Here is a 16,164-nt window from a genome sequence, read left to right as displayed (position 1 = left end):
GAATCTTCACAGCAGGGGCCTCCAGGCCTTGGGAGAAGGCAGGTGCCAGGTATAAATATTTATTTCTTATCAAGCTGGTGCTGGGAAGAGCACCAGGCTGGGCTGTGAAGCCACACTTGGCCCTGACCTGACCCACCTGGTGGGAGGAAACCGGGAGGCGGCTCAGCGAGCGGCCCCAGGGACTGGGGGTTCTGGGGGGGCGCCAGGCCTGGCCGCGCTGCTGCCGGGCCTCTTCCCGTGTCTCCTCCTGGCTTCCTGTCTCGCCCCTTCAGGACCAGGGCCGCTACACTCGGCTAAGGCAGGAATCTTCTCAGCACCGGTGGGAGGGCCTCTGAAGGTTAATCACAAAGAGACTCGCTCTGTCCTAACAAGGTCATCTGCACGCCAGTGCACTTAACCACAGGAGGGAGGCACCATGCGAAGTGCAAAAAGAGAAAGGAGAAAAGAGACACTTTGGCACGAAGCACAGGAGGCGGGCACTTAGCGGCTTGCTCGCTCCCTGCTCAGGCCCAGCCTCCGGGAACTAGAAGACGCCCGCACAGCTGGTCTGCCACCAGGGGAGGGGCTACTTTCTGTGTCCAGCCACCACCTTGGCAACCCCTGAGGCCTGAGAACTGTGGAGAGGTCAACGCCAGTGTGGAGGTTGAGAGACAGGGATGCAGTGTGGTACGGGAAAACACAAGAGCAATCATAACGTTAAGAATATAACATTAACATAACAAAAACAATAATAATAGCTAACGCTTGTTAAACTGGCCACGTGCCACGCTCTGTGCTAAGTGGTTTCCATGCACCATCTTATTGAATCCTCAGAATAAACCTATGAGGTACATGTTATCATTATCCCCATTTTACAGATAGGGAAACTGAGGCTTCTAGCAGTAAGCTACTTGATCTTGGTCACAACAGTAAGTGGCAGGCAAAGGCAGGAATTGAGCCCTGCCTGGCTGAAAATAATCAGATGCCTTTTACCTCCCTGCTCCCCTGCCTCTGGGTAAACCCGTATCAGATACACATTTCTAACCCCAGGTTCTATTACGGACGTTTGACCTACTCCTTCCTCAGCCCCACAACCCCTACCTGGGGCCTGTTAGCATACCCGCTCTGTACTAGCAACATCAGCATTGTTAGAAATGCAAAGTCTCAGGTCCCACCCCACTCAACCCTCCAGACCTACCAATCAGAGCCCCTGGGGGTGGGGCCCCGCAGCCTGGGTTTCAAATAGGCCCAAAGGTGAGTCTGACTTACGCTAAAGCTTGACAGCTTCACACCAGGTAAAAGCCTCAACCCCTACGGTGTGCCGTTCTCTCCCGCTCCCCTCGCAGCCCTCATCCATTCTCTGTCCCAAACCTGGAACACCTCTGCCCTTCATCTTCAGGTGCCTCATCACTCATCCACCTTTCTGGATCCAGCTCAAAACCGATCTCTTACAAGAAGCGTTCCCTGATCGATAATGATTATGCCTCATGTTTATATAGCATTTTTATCTTTTCAAAGACCTTTCACATGCGTTGTCTCATTTCATCTTCTCAGCAACCCTGCCAGGAAGCAGGGGGGTTATGATTCCCACTTAACACGTGAGGAGATACGGCCACAGTGGGTGAGGGACCTGCCCAAGGGCACAGAGCCAGTTAGGGGCAGAGTTGTGACTAGGATCCAGACTGACAGCCCCGGACCAGTGGCTCTCAAAGTGTGGTTCCTGAAACAGCAGCACCAGCTTCAGCTGGGAACTTGTTAGAAATGCAGATTCTTGGGGCTTCCTGAATCAGAAAAACTGGGGATAGGACCCAGCATCCATGTTTTCATAAGCCTCCCAGGTGATTCTGAGGTTGGCTACAGGGTGAGACCCACTGCCCTGGACCCAAAGCTGCAGAAACAGCTTCCTTCCCCCTGGAACCAGCTCCCCCTCCCAGAATTATTGTGGTCAAGTTCACATGTGAATTTCTGCAGTCTTCTATAACTGTAACACATCTATGTTTTTCTGTCAACCCAATACACTGAAGTAAGGAACTAGGTATAACTGAATTTTATAAATATCCTAATTTCCAGCAGAGTGCATTTCAGTTCATCTGGGGTTAATTGCCCATTTGTCGATGAGATTGCTAACAGCTGGTAGGGTCAGGAAGCGTCACAGTGACGGTGCAGTTTCCCCTTTGGCCCCATTCATTCTCTCTTCATCCAGCCATTCCACACACATATACCAAGCTCCTGTGATGGGCAAGAACCTTTCAAAGTTCTCCCCTAATCACAAAACCATGCTGTAAAGCAGTGCAACTCAAACTTCATTTTTGTGTAGAGATCACTGGGGATCTTGTGACAATGCAGGTTCTGATGCAGCAGGTCTGGGCTGGGGCCTGAGAGTCTGTATTTCTAACATGCTCCCAGATGACACTGATGCTGCTGGTCCAGGGGCCACTTTGAGTAACAAGACTTGTAAAGCATCGATTCCCAGGTAGCAGGCTAGAGACTCAGGGAACCAAAAATGAAGGGGCAGAGAAGTCTTTACAGAACAGGTTGGCCACCTTCTCCAGCGTCCTCCCCCGACAGGCCCCGCCTTGCGTTTGACATTCTGACAGCATTGGACGAACTGTTTGTGGCTTCCCGACGTTCATCACTCTCTGTCTCATCTCTGCCTGGAAGGTTCTTTCCCCTCCACTTCACCTGGCCAAGACTTCTCTTAGAAAGCCTTTTCTGAACTCCTCATGGCTAGATGCCCTTCCTCTGGGTTAAGAGCCCCTCTTCTGTGCACCCAGGAAACCCTGTACACACTCAATCAGACATATAATTGTTGATGCGCCTGCTTCGCCCAGGAGACCCTGAGCTCCTTCCTTGGCTTCACCCACCTGTTAGACCCAGGTGGCTCTTAATCAGTTTCCCCAAAGAAAATGGTCCCAAAGGAGGGATAAAGTGACCAGTTAGGTGAGAGGGGGCTCTCATGGGACCATTGGACGAGAAATAGAAGAAAGCAAAGAGGGCTGACAAGAAGCGGGTGACAGAGCACACTTTGCTGTCTTAAATTCAGCTGTTTTTCCCAGGTTGTTTTGTGTTTATAGCTTCCTTCGTTTTGTTTGTTTTTTTTACTTTTATTTTTTATTTAAGTATAGTTGATTTACAATGTTGTGCTAGTTTCAGGTGTACAGCAAAGTGATTCAATTATACATACATATATATATTTTTTAGATTCTTTTATAGGTTATTACAAAATACTGAGTATAGTTCCCTGTGCTATACAGCAGGTCCTTGTCGGCTTCCTTTAAACTAGACTATAAGCAACCTAAGGACAAAGACTTGGTCTTAAGTACATTTATACCCCAGCACCTTGCACATCGTTAGAGCTCAAGAAATATGTACTGTCTGATTAATTGGAGGGAAATGCTGCAAGGGATAAGAGGAAAGCTAGAAAACTGATTGAGAAATTGTGTGGATCTCTTGGGGGAAAGAAGGCATCCATTGAAGAAATAACACCATTATAATAACAGGCAGGAAAGAATCTTTCATCAGCGGTGTCTTGGACTAGAGAAGAGAATGTCTACAGCAAGGAGGAGCTGGTGCCCAGGGCTTCTCCTGGATGCAAAGGGGAAAATATACATATATATTTGAGACAGTGTTATAAAGGCAGAAGCAATATACTATTTCTTTCTGGTAAAGTGGGAAAAACAAGGGGGCGGAAGTGGGAAGGAGGAGCCTGGCGTAGCCAAGCCTATCGTGCTACCCAAATGGAGGAGTGAAGAAGTACAGGGTGGAGGTGGGGCAGGGAGATGGCTCACGAATTTGCTTGTCATCTTGGCTGGAGCGAGCTTGAATGGGAGAGCGAGACTGAGAATAATGGGAATTGGTAGATCAATCAATCAGCAAATATTTATTGAGCAGCTACCCTGGCTGGCAGCTGGAGAGAGCTCAGCTGGAGGAGAAGGCACATTAGAAAACTGTCTATAAAAAGGTGGTTGTGGAGGAGAGGGAGGGATGTTCTTCTGGAACAGGATGGAAGGAAAAGCGGGGCCGCTTTGCTGTAGGACTCTGGGGGTGTCGTGCACTTCGTAGCCTCTATGAAAAGCACCTCTGGAGTTGTGTCGTGCAAGGTCACGCACGCCAGACCCCAGGAGCAGAGCCCGAACCTATGAAAGAGCTATGGTCCTGCGAGAGGAGGGGGGGAGCTGCTCTCTGGGCCCCCCCACCCCCGCCATGGTCCTGCTCACCCACCCACCTTCCCTTCCTCCTCAGGGCTCCGGACGCTACTCCATCTACATCGCCAATTACGCCTACGGTAATGTGGGCCCTGACGCCCTCATTGAAATGGATCCAGAGGCCAGTGACCTCTCCCGGGGCATTCTGGCGCTCAGAGACGTCGCTGCTGAGGCTGGGGTCAGCAAATACACAGGTAGGCAGAGTGACATGGGGGGGCTGTGAGCTGGAGGGGCTGGGGGCTGAAACCCTGCAAGGCTGAGTCTAATACATCAGAGACCACCGGAGAGGGTGGGTTTGTGTCCCTGGGGAGGGAGGATGAAGGCTTTATTCCATCCCACCACCCATAGATGGCTTCTTCCCACGCGACCTCTCCAGATGATGAGACATCTGGCAGGGGTGGGCTTTGGGGGGGGGCCCAGTGGGTGACGTCAGACATAGCCAAGAACATTACCACATCATCCTGTCCTTGGAACCTCTTGCCCCATTCCCTGCTGTAACCCAAATGACGGGTGAACAGGTTCTGTAGGAGAAAACTGACAAATCACAGAGGCCAAGATTTAAAGCATTCTTTATTGCCAAACAGCAGATGAAATTATTTACCTACACATAAGCGGCCAGGAATTGAGTGCTAAATCCCTAAGCTTCAGCTGGGTCTCGTCTCAGATAACTGAGCTCAAAGAATTGTGTTCTTGTTCCAAAACCTCTCCAGCACTTTTTTTGAAGTCACGCTCCCCGCATATCTCTCTGGATGGGGGACCTATTGTCAGAGTCTCTGACAGGGAGATCGTTCTAGGGAAGGCTGTTTTTCTAATTCCAGCACGGCTGCTGACTAAACTCTGATAATCTGCCAATAGACTGCTGATGGCAGAGCAATCCAGTTCCTATTTGGGGTGCCAAAAATCAGGAAGCCAGAGCTGTACACAGCTTCTCACGTGAACTCTGGCCTCACTCACACCCAACCTGCACTTTGGGTGTAGAAATTCCCTCAGTGGTTGACCTTCCCGATATATCCATCCCAACTTGCACTACAGACTTCCAAGTGGCAGCTGGCCTGGATCCAAATTTGGGGGCTGGAAGGATCCTTGAAGGGTCATTTGGGCCATCCCCCTGCCTCCAGACACCTGGGTGGTGGCATCATCTCAAAGTCCTACCCAGAAAGGGTTGTCACAGCCTCTCCTGAGTTTACCATGCCTTTCTCCAGCCAGCTCTCCACCTCAGTGAGAGGGAGAGATTGATGTTGACCTGTCTGACAAAGTTTGTGGGAACAAATGGCTAGACAATAAAACAGTTTGCACAGCTCAGGCTCCATCAAAGTGCACGAGAGCTCTGCCTGGGAACGTGCAGCAGAGAGGCTGAATGTCAGTAATAAACCATGTTTTCCTGGGAAAAGGAATAAACATGCAGGAGCTTCAGCCTCAACTTGTGCAGACAATTTTTCTGAACAGTTCCCAGTTCTATGCACTGGGCTGGTTTGGCAATTAAGTGCCTTGATCTGCAGGAGAAGGAGGGTAGACTGGGGAGATGAAGCACTTGAAAATGATGAGCTGGAAGGGAGGCAAGGTCTGCAAGCGAGGGTTATACACAGAATCAAAGAATTCAGAAGGTTGGGGCTGGGTGTGATCATAAAGGGGACACTGTTCACGCTGCTGGGGCTGGCAGAAGGGCCGGCAGGAACCAGGGACGGGGAAGGAGGGGGCCAAGAGGAGACGGCTGAGGAGCACAGGGTGGGGATAGCGGCACCGGCCAACTGTGCCAGGCTGTGCTGGAAGGACGGGGCAGCTCAAGGAAGGGACAGCAGTTTCCGTGGAGCATGCAGGCAGGCCGGGGCAGCTGGCATGCCCAGAGGACACGTTAGAGCAGCTTTGCAGACTTCCAAAAGCCATTTGGCTGACAAGAACCTATTTGGCCCACCACGTTACTCTTCTGTCTGCCCGCCTTCCCCAGCCCACCCTTTCCCTGCCCTCCAAGCCCCCCAACGCTACCGTGCAGCCCCCGTCGTCACTCTGTTCACAACACATGGACATCTGGCTGGGAAACTAGCCCACAGCAACCTCCTGAGCCCCAGGAATGGACCCCAAATGTAAGGGCCACCACCAGAGCCCGGCCTGATTGCCGAGGCTCTGCCACGTGGCCAGTGCTCAGCTCCAGGCTGTGCCCTGGGGCCTGGGGAGGTGGGAGAGACGCAGGCAGTGAGGAGCAGGGCCCTGAACAAGCTGGGAGGGAAGCAAGCCATGGCCAGATGTGCAGTCAGAGAGCTGCAGTTCCCCGGAGCCAAGGCACACAACACCCATCTGCCGGACAGACCCCGGAGAACCTCCTGCTTGCAAAAGAACAAATCGAGGTCCAGAGAGGAGAAGGGACTTGCCCAAGGTCACACAGGAGGTTTGCAGAGAAACTAGCACTTAGAGCCCCGGCCCCTGATGCCTAAACTGCCACAACCAGCTGACCTTTCTGATGACCTCCAGCTTGAGAATCCTGCTCCAGCCTGCAAGACAGAAGGGGTCGGTGAAAGAGGAAGGGGCACGACCACCGGAAACTCAGCCCCCCGGGATTGGCCCTCCGGATTTTAATTGCGGCTCCCGGTTTGTTTGTGTTTTTTTTTTTTTTTTGGCTGAAACAGCTGACCAGCCTGGGCTGCTCAGGGCAGCAGGGGGTTGCCCCGCGCATCCCGGTCTGCAGGCCGGCCAATGGCGAAGCCCGCACCGGGCGGTCCGGCTCCGCGGGAGGAGGAGGGGAGGCATCTTGTCCAGACTCCGGATTCTGCCGGCGGCCGCCGCTCTACTAGGTCACAGTGCCATCTAGCGGCCAACGCGCCCGCTCTCGGGGGACTCGAGGGCCCCTGGAGGGCGGTGCAGCCAGAGCCGCTGGTGCAGAGTTGAGCAGAAGGAAGGCCACTCCCCCATGGTTCCTGGTTCTCCAAGCCCCGACTTCCCCAGCTGCCTGCAGCCTCTTGGAGCCTGAACTGCCCTGCATGGGAATCCTGAGAACTAGTTCTCCCCATGAGAGAGCCAGGCAGGAACTCAAGGTTGGGGAAGGTGGGAACCAAGAGGTTTGCACTGCCTCTCTGGCCCCGAATGATCTCAGGAACTTCCCATAGCCTCTCTGAGGACCGTGAACTAGCCGTGGAGCAGAGCTGCTAAGTGGACAGGGTCTGGAGCCAGAGTACTGGGTGCAGATCCTGCCTCCACCATGTACTCCCGCCCAGGCAGCAGTGGGCAACTTATTAACCTCTCTGGGCCTCAGTTTTCTCACCTGAAAAATGGGGGTATTAAAGGAGATAAACAGAGCATGCCTGGCACAGGGCCTAACGCACAGGCAGTACCCACCGAGTGTAGCAGACATCAACACCCTCCTCTGAGGTTCTGAAAGAAGGATGCCAGGACCCTCTGCTGGGCATCTCCTGGGTGTAGGGAGCCCAGGGGGGAAGCACAAAGCAAGCAGGGCTAACCCCTGCCCTGGAGGCATTCTGCATGTGTCTCCTGGCATGTCCTCCTGTCCTGGGCACAGGCGTGGGCATCTTCAGCCCTATTCCCACTGGAATCCATCTCTCTTCCCTTCTTCACTCTGGACCCTGCCTCTCCCTGGCCTCTACTGCCTCCCCAGGAGCTCTGCAGTTTGGCCTCACCCTTTTAGGGAGCATCTGTCCAGGCTGCAAGGCGGTGATTAAAGAAGCCTTAAACGAAATTTGGAAAGAAAATGAATGTGGATTTATGATATTGGGTGGGGAGTTTAGCTGTTGGCTGGGAGCAGTGTAGAACAAAGCACAGGGCAGACCTGATTTATAGGAAGTCATTATTGGAGGAGACAGAGATGCCTAACGCCCAGCTGAGGCCTTCTGGAGGACCCCTACCAGCCGGCTCCAGAGAGGTGACCCGGGGCGGCAGAGTGGGGGCCTCAGAGTCTCCCGGGTTCCCAGGCAGTGCTGGCCTTGCAGTGGGAGTGCAGCCAGACCTGTCAGCTGGGGACAGGCAGGGCTAGAGTGGCGGGCTCCTCAGCCAGGGCCCGGGACCCCCAGGGAGTACAGCCACAGGCCCGCCAACGCCCCAGGAGACACGGAGTGTCAGAAGCATGAGATGATTGACAGAGAGGGACATCATTTTTTATTCAAAGCAAACACAGATGTTATAGAATACAGATGCAATCTTGGTACACATTTTCTTCAGCTAAAACAAGAGAGTTTTTTTTTTTTTTTTAATGTCAAGCCTATGGCTGGCCATTCTGGGCCTTACCAGGAGTACAGATCCCTCTTCTGCTGAGAGGGAACTTGAGTAGAAATGTTTGAGAGCGTGCTGTGGGGAGAGAGTGGCTCTGGGGTCACTCAGACGTGGGTTTCAACTGTGATCCCTTGCCTGCTGGCTGCAGTTATGCCTCCCTGAGCCTCGGTTTCCTCACCTAGAAAATGATGAGGTGAGGTGAATCGTGCAAGATACCTAGTACACAGGACTGACCGACAGGCAGCCAGAGGAGCTATTCCTGCCCCTCCTTTTCCTGCCCTCTCTCGTCAAACAGCTACTTCCAGCCCCCTCCCTGCCTCGGGGGGTGGGCACACAGAGAGGAGCGACTTCCCTCCTGCACCCACCAGGTGCCCAAGGTTTGAAAATCCCCACCAGTGGACAAATGATGGAGCCTGTCCTCCTGCCACCACATCTCCCTCAATGTCCTGCACGGACAGACCAGAGGGATTAGGGATGAGTGGGAATGTCCTTGTCTAATACCCTCCACACCAGTACACTCGGAACCCTGCCCAGCATCTGGACCACTCTCAGAGGACCCGGGGGTAGCAACACCAGCACTAACACAGTATGATTCTGTGTTAGAATTTTCAGGAAGTTTAGGCTGTTACCATCCTGCCCTTCTCACACCTCCTTCTCCAACACACACACACACACACACACACACACACACACACACTGTCCATTCCTCCACCCCTACATGTTCCAGTGCTTTGCTATTCTTTTACAATATCTTGGATGTTCTTGGCAACCTGCAAGCCTTAGCACCCACTAGAATCATTAATCAGCAGAATAATCCCACGGGTCCAGGTTCCTTGTCTGACAGCCTCGCCGCAGAGCCCGCGTGGTGCAGACTGTAGAGGGGCCCAGGAGGATGCACTGAAAAGTAGAGCTGGAAGGAGCCTTGCAGACCTTCTCATTCCCCCCTCCACTTCTCGGAGGGAGACCAAGGCCTGGAGGGCACACTTCCCAAGTTCCTGCCTCCAGAGAAGGTGCAGAGGCCGGGCAGCCCCTAGAGGCTTTTCCTTAGCACGGCGAATCCCCCTGCCTCGTCATCCCGGGCCCTCTGCTGTACAGTTCCCGCAGCATGCACCCGCCCCCGCTCCCTACAGCCTCTCTTTCCCTTCCCCACCCCCAGCCCCAACCCCGAGGGCTGCCCTGATGCAGTCTAAGAGATGGATTGTCTGCACCCAGATTGGACTTGGGTCTACATCTCCCGAGTGTAGGGGTTCAGAGGTTTAGGAGTGCAGTTTTTAAGGGTAAACGAGGCTGCCCCGTGGGCTCAGGCCCACTGAGCGGATCATCAGAGGGGGTGTCAGAATGTGGCAGGAGGAGGAGGGGGCCGTAGGGAAGCATTTTCCCTTGTCACCGCCTCTTCCACCCAGCCTGGTGGGCAGAGTGAGAAGCCTTCAGGAAGGGATGGGCAGGAAGCAGCGTTCACACCCAACAGCAGAACAAGGAGGCCTTTGAAGCTTGAAAGTGCTGGAAAAATAAAGGGATATTATTCACCCAACAGGTGGGAAATAGTCCCACTAATGACTCTGTGGCACCTGACATTTTCCAAGGTACCTTCCAAACACCAGCTCACTTAATATTTATGACAGCCTGGGAAGGGACTATTATTATTATCAGTCTCGCGTTATAGGTGAGAAACCAGATTGGCCGGAAAGGTTCAGTGACATGACCAAGATCACACAGCTCGAATTTCCTGATCCCCAGTCTTTCCTACCAGCCGGTGTGCCTCTCCAGCCCCAACTGGGGAGCTGCTTGCCCCCAAGAGGACGTTCTTGCCTCAAGTATAAAAGAATGAATTGATGTAAAGTGGAGTTTAACTCCCTATTGGAACATCATTTTCCAAGGCTAAATAAAGATGTTCCTAACTGCCCCCGGTAGCCCCATAAGGTGTGTGCTAAACCTTAGGAGGCCAGGAGACAGGGTGGGTGTAACAGAGAAGACAGGGAGACGTAAGGGGAAGAGCTAGGGGAGGAGGGGAAGGTCCAGGTAGAAGATACTTGCGGAATAAGGGGCCTCTGTCAATGACCGGGCAGGGAGTGGGAGAGTCAGGCTACACTTAAGATGGGTGGATTTTATTAGTTTGAAGAGAGCTAACATGATGGACCTGGAAGTAGAGTCTCCCCTGCGGCCTCAGCGAGGGATGCAGACACCTGGCTGTCCCTGCCTCAGACCCCCGTTTGGCCCTCCATCCTGAGGCTGCTGGGGCTCGTGCCCAAGAGGCTGGCTCCCCGACTGTCGACTCACCTGCTCCCCAACTGTGCAGCAAACTTGCCAAGCAAGAGTTGTGGGTAACATCTCTGTTATGGTCCAGTTGCCATGGCAATAAATTGTCACTAATTAGTAGTGTGGTTACCATGGCAATTTTCTAGTAATTACAGGTTACAAATGGTGCAAGGCTTCAACCCAACCCAATTAGTTAATTAGAAAGATTTAGAAATTTGTCCAAGAGGGAAATAACCTGCTTTGTAGAAAAGAAAGGGACTGTGTCACAGCTTGGGAGCCAGAGGCAGAGAGGAAATTGGAGGACGCTGGAGCGGTGGAAGAAGGATGGAGTTGCATGGCAGAAAGTCCCGGAGCCCCACCTGGAATTGCTGGGGGCCCAGACAAGACCGAGGGTTTCTCACCGAAGCCTGCTCCTGGGCTGGAGTCTGGCAGGACCAGGGCAGGGACAGCTGCCAGCAGGCGCTCAGCAGCACTCTTTGGATGGGCAGAAGAGGTGCCCAGGTTGTAGCCCAGCACCCTCCCTGCTGGCTTAGGAAAAGAAAGGCTTCTGAAAGCCTCCAGCCCTGCCCCACGCCTGGGCTCTCCTCATGAAGGCGCACTCCCCGGGAGCATTGTGGATTCAGTGGCTCCATTTTCATGAGGCTTGAGCTCTCCTTGAGAGCTAATTAGATTACCTGGGAGAAATCCGGGGGCACAGGGCCCAGGATGTGTTAACGAGGAGCCCCACCAGGAGAACAATGACTGCGGCAATGCCATTTGCCCCACTCTGGCCCCAAAGCCGGCCCCTGGTGGGCAAGCTCCACGTGCACAGGTGAGAAAGGCCCCATGATTTCCTCCAGGGACAAATCTCAGAGGATGGGAGGAGCCTGGGGACCAAAAAACCTCCATCCCAAATTAGCACAGTGGAAACCTCTGCCCTGTCCAGGAGCGGGCTGGGGAGGGCGCCTGGCTCAGCATCACTCAGGTCTGCCTGAGTGCTCATTTACTTTTTTAAAAAATCACATTCCTCTGGGTGCCCTAATAACTGCTCTTATTGTACTGAACAGCCCTTCAGAGCAGCACTTTCCAAACTTTACTGCGCACATAAAACCCCCAGGGGTCCTGTTTGGGTGGGTAGGGACCTGAGATTCTGCATTTCTGACAAGCTCACGGCTGATACACCTGAGTAGCAAGGTTGTAGGATTCACAGAGACCTTTAACATCATTTGATCCTCTCAAAAACCCTGAAATAGAAAAGGCAGGTCACGCTATCTGCATTTTTCAGATGAGAAAAACCGAGGCTAAACGGGTAACGGGTAACGTAAATTGCCCAAGGTCACACAGCTTGTAAAAAAGCCAAGCTGGGACAAGAATCCATGTCCTGGTCCTGGTCAGGTTGTTTTCTGCACCATACTTGGGGTGGGAGTGAGGCTGAGGGGAGGCTTTCAGGGCTTTGTTTGAAACTCACTGGTTGGGGGTGGTTTGTTCAAGACACCTTAAGATTAGACTTGGTGACATGTCCACATTGATCTTGGGCATTTCAAACCCTAACGTAGAGCTGGCTTGCTTTCTTTTTTTTTTTTTTTTCTTTTTAATTTTTGGCCACACCACGCAGCATGTGGGATCTTAGTTCCCCGACCAGGGATCGAACCCACACCCCATGCATTGGAAGGCGGATTCCCAACCACTGCACCACCAGGGGATTCCCTCTTTCTTTCTTAAAAAATATACACCTTATTGGATTTTTTCCTTTCAAACTACAGAAACAGTTCTTGTTACAATAAGCCAAACAATACAGACATTCCCAAAAAAGGCCAACATACTGTCTCTCCTTCCCTCCCTAAACCCTACCTCATCGGGGCAGCCAATGTGAACAGCTTGGAGTGTGGCCTTCCCCACTCTTCCCCAAACTCAAAAACAAGTTTGCACAAACACATATATTCAGAAGTAGCATTTGTTTTCCTTTTTCTAAAAAATAAAAATAAGATCACACAATACCATTACTTGGCAAATTGCTTTTTCGTTTAACAATATGTCATGGGCATTCCTCCAAGTCAATACCCACGGATCTACACAGTCTTTTTAGTAGCTGCAGAATAGTCCGTCATATGGATGCACCGTAATCCATCTGCATCGCTGTTGATGGACAGGCAGGTGCTCGCATTTGTTTCCTACATCAAGCAAAACAAAGTAAGCATCCCTGTACCTGTGGCTGGAACCTGTTTCTATAGGTCCTTAGAACTGGAACACATCCAGTATCTTGACCAGCATATGTGTGATCAGGGTAAGGCTGGGGGCTATCAGGGAATCTGTGACTTGATCCAAATGTTGCAGGTAGAGATGGGTTTAGGATTAGTGTAGTTCAGCTACCAAAGGGAAGAGAAGGCTCTGTGCGGTGGCCTCTGTGTTCCTCAGCTCGTGGAATCATTCCTTTGGCACGAAGTGACTCCATCTTGCTCCTCTCTTGCCTCATCATTGGTGCAGTCACCCTCCACGTTGGTTTCTGGAACCGTGAGCCCAGATCTGGGCTCCGGGAAGCATCTGGAATGTCAGAATCTGCCCCTCCCCGCCCCCCACCCCCGGCTCTTCGGAGGCATCACCATAGCAGCGTCTCATGGGCCTCCGAGGCGGCCCCCATCCTCCACGCGGGCCTGGGGCTTTGCTTCTGCCGCTTAGTGAGAGCCGATGTCCTCTCCCAGGGGGCCGGGGCGTAAGCGTGGGCCCCATCCTCAGCAGCAGTGCCTCGGATATCTTCTGCGACAACGAGAACGGGCCCAACTTCCTCTTCCACAACCGGGGGGACGGCACTTTCGTGGATGCTGCAGCCGGTGCTGGTGAGTAAAACAGCCTCTGTCCTGTGACCCCCACCATCCTACAGGGGACTCTGGTCTGCCCTGCTCCCTCCAGGTCCCACAGGCCCCAGGGAGAGCGGGACAAGTCGTTGTCTGCACCGCACAGGGAAATGTTGCTTGTCACCTTTAATTCCACATCCCCATGCTTCAGGATGCAGGGGATGTTTGTGGCTGGGGAGACAGCGTCTGGAATGCCTGACCGTTATCCATTCTCCAGCGACTGGGATTGGCCCGTGTCCCTCTGAGTCCTGCTTGTGTCTCTCAGCACTGGTCTCCACTCTAAGCTGCCTCTCTCCATTTCCCCTCCCCACATCCATCTTAAACATTCAACTCAATCCAGTAGCCATTTATTGAACCTGTGCTAAGTGCCAGGCTGGTGCTAAGAGCTGGGGACGCTGACCTGAATAAGGCTAAGATCACCCTACCCCACTCCCCCCACCTGCCCATACAAGGCACTGACGTTTTAGAGGAGGAAACAGACAAATGAACGAATAGCTATAATATGAAGCAGAATAAAATCTACACAAAATAGTACTCCAGGCTCCCAGCTCTGCTCCCCTTCCTCCCTTTGTGTTCATCCATCATCTGCCTCAGGGCCTTTGCACCTGCCAATCCTCTCCACTTGAAGTGCCCTCTCCCCCTTCTCTATCTGCAAAACTTCTATTTATCCTTCAACACTCAGCTTAGATGTTATCTGTGAAGCCTTTCCTGCCTCTTTCTGTGCCACCTGGCAGAGATTGGCACTCCCTCCTCTGTATTCCCACTGCCTTTGCATGTACCACTCACTCAGGCTCCTACATCACTATAATAATCTGTCTGTGTCTGCAAGGACTGGGACACATAATAAAAGTATGTGGACGTAATCAGTCTGCCCTTCAACCACTTCTCCCCACCCACTTCCTCCCCACCGTGCCAAGGAATGGGAGGTTTGATTTCTCCTTCCTGGTGGCATAGGGACGAGCTCCGGCCTCCGGAAGAAGAGGTGAGCGGGGATGTAGATACATAGATCCAAGGTCCTACAAGCGCCAGCTGGTGCTGACAGCTAGCATACAATCCCTGAGCAGGTACCAATCCATTCTCTGTGACTTACAAGTACCTGCCCTTCCAGCACTCTGCCCGGGAGTTCCCATTTTGAACACCCCACAAATGCACCCTTGCAGCCAGTCAGCTCCCCTGTTCTTCCCGGGCAAAGCTAAAGATGGAGGCAGCTCCCCGGCCTGTCCTCCCACCCAGCTCACCTGTTAAACGCTCCAGCAGCAAATTTTCTCATTGCTGAAAAATCATGAAATGAAGAGGAGGTGGTGGTGGAGAAAACCTAGAGGATTTGATAAGGTGTTAAAGAGACGGAAGCAGAGGTGAGCGAGCAAGTTGGAGTGAGAGAAGGTATCAGGCGGGAGGAGAGAGGAAAGGTGCTATGCCCGTAATTGAAAGTCAGAGTGATTGCAGGGGTTTAACAAGACATGTCAAGAGGGCATTCATCACCCAAACAGATGCTGCTGTGAAGTGCAGCCTGGCACCGATTATTCTCGTGAAAGGGAACCAGCTCCTTGTCAAGGTGCCTCATAGATAGGAGAGAAATGGACCAACACAGAAGGCCACCGACGGTCGGGCTGGGGAGTTTTGCAGAGAATTAATGGGGTATTTCGTCCTAGAGGTTAGAGGCTGCCCCCATGCCTTTGCAAACCCTCTTTCTCAAGCCTGGGTCTCCCTGCCTCTTCTCCCCCACCCCCACCCATCCTCCAGATCCTCCCGATCCTACCCTCCCCCAAGAGGACGCTCAGCCCCCAAGGTTCTGAGGGGGGCCCCACCTTGCTTTCTGCTGGCCCCTATCCTCAGGATCTCCGTATTTGCAGCTGGCAAGAGCTCCCTGTGTCCTGGGTCTGTGATCCCCATCCCCCATCATATTGTCCTATCACCTGCCATCTCTGAGGGCCTGATGACCAATGGCAGTTTGTCCTCCAGAAGACTCAGCGTGGGTATTTAGAGCCGGCCTCCACTGCCTGTCAGCTCTGCACTTGACCTGAAGGATCCTGTCTGCCTTGGGCAACCAGGAGGTCAGGCCATCCCTCTGGGCAAAACCACCCTCCATCCTCCCCCAGGATCAGCTCAGTCCCACTGGCCACTGGTAGATGCAGGGACAGTGCAAACAGGTGACACTGGACCCATAAGCTTTCTTCCCAGATCTCACAAGGCACACTGTGCGTTTCTCAGTCATGGTGCTGTATTTTGTCTGCCGTCACCAAAGTCCCTGGTCGCCTTCTGTCAAATTATTTATGTCTCTTCATTCATTCAGTAAGTATTTACAGAAAAATACCAGGTCACCACAGGCACTGAGATAGACTCTGTGGGAACACAGATGAACAAGAAGACAGACCCTCACCTCATGGAGTGTAAGGTCTAGTAGGAAAACTGGACCCCACAAAGGAACATAACTGCACGTGTGATCAGCTCAATGGAGGAGAATGGGAGGCTGTCAGGATGAATAGCAGGGTGGGTGGGAGGGGCTTATTTTCATGGGAGTGGTCAGGGAAGGCTTCCTTGAGGAGGTGACATTACAGCTGAGAGCAGAAGAAAAACAAGGAGCCAAGTAACCAAGAGCCGTGGCAAGAGCGTTCCAGAAGGAGAGACCAGCTTGAGCGAATGCCCAGAAGCCAGAAAGAGCTTGGGTCATTTGAGAA

At 52.7% G+C, this 16,164-nt stretch overlaps 1 protein-coding gene across 3 annotated transcripts in view; it reads left to right on the top strand.

Annotated features, from left to right (window-relative positions):
- The window catches only part of CRTAC1 (cartilage acidic protein 1), a 133,481-nt gene that overhangs the window by 94,297 nt on the left and 23,020 nt on the right, over positions 1–16,164 (top strand). For all 3 annotated transcript variants that reach the window (XM_082408105.1, XM_082408106.1, XM_082408104.1), the window contains exons 5-6: positions 4,222–4,378; positions 13,334–13,468. In XM_082408105.1, coding sequence (XP_082264231.1) covers positions 4,222–4,378; positions 13,334–13,468 — 292 coding nt within the window. The remainder of the gene's footprint in view (positions 1–4,221; positions 4,379–13,333; positions 13,469–16,164) is intronic.

The sequence above is a fragment of the Balaenoptera borealis genome (genome assembly GCF_965194805.1).
Source record: "Balaenoptera borealis genome assembly, chromosome: 10".
NCBI lineage: Eukaryota > Metazoa > Chordata > Mammalia > Artiodactyla > Balaenopteridae > Balaenoptera > Balaenoptera borealis.
This window is presented reverse-complemented; position numbering and strand designations above follow the sequence as displayed.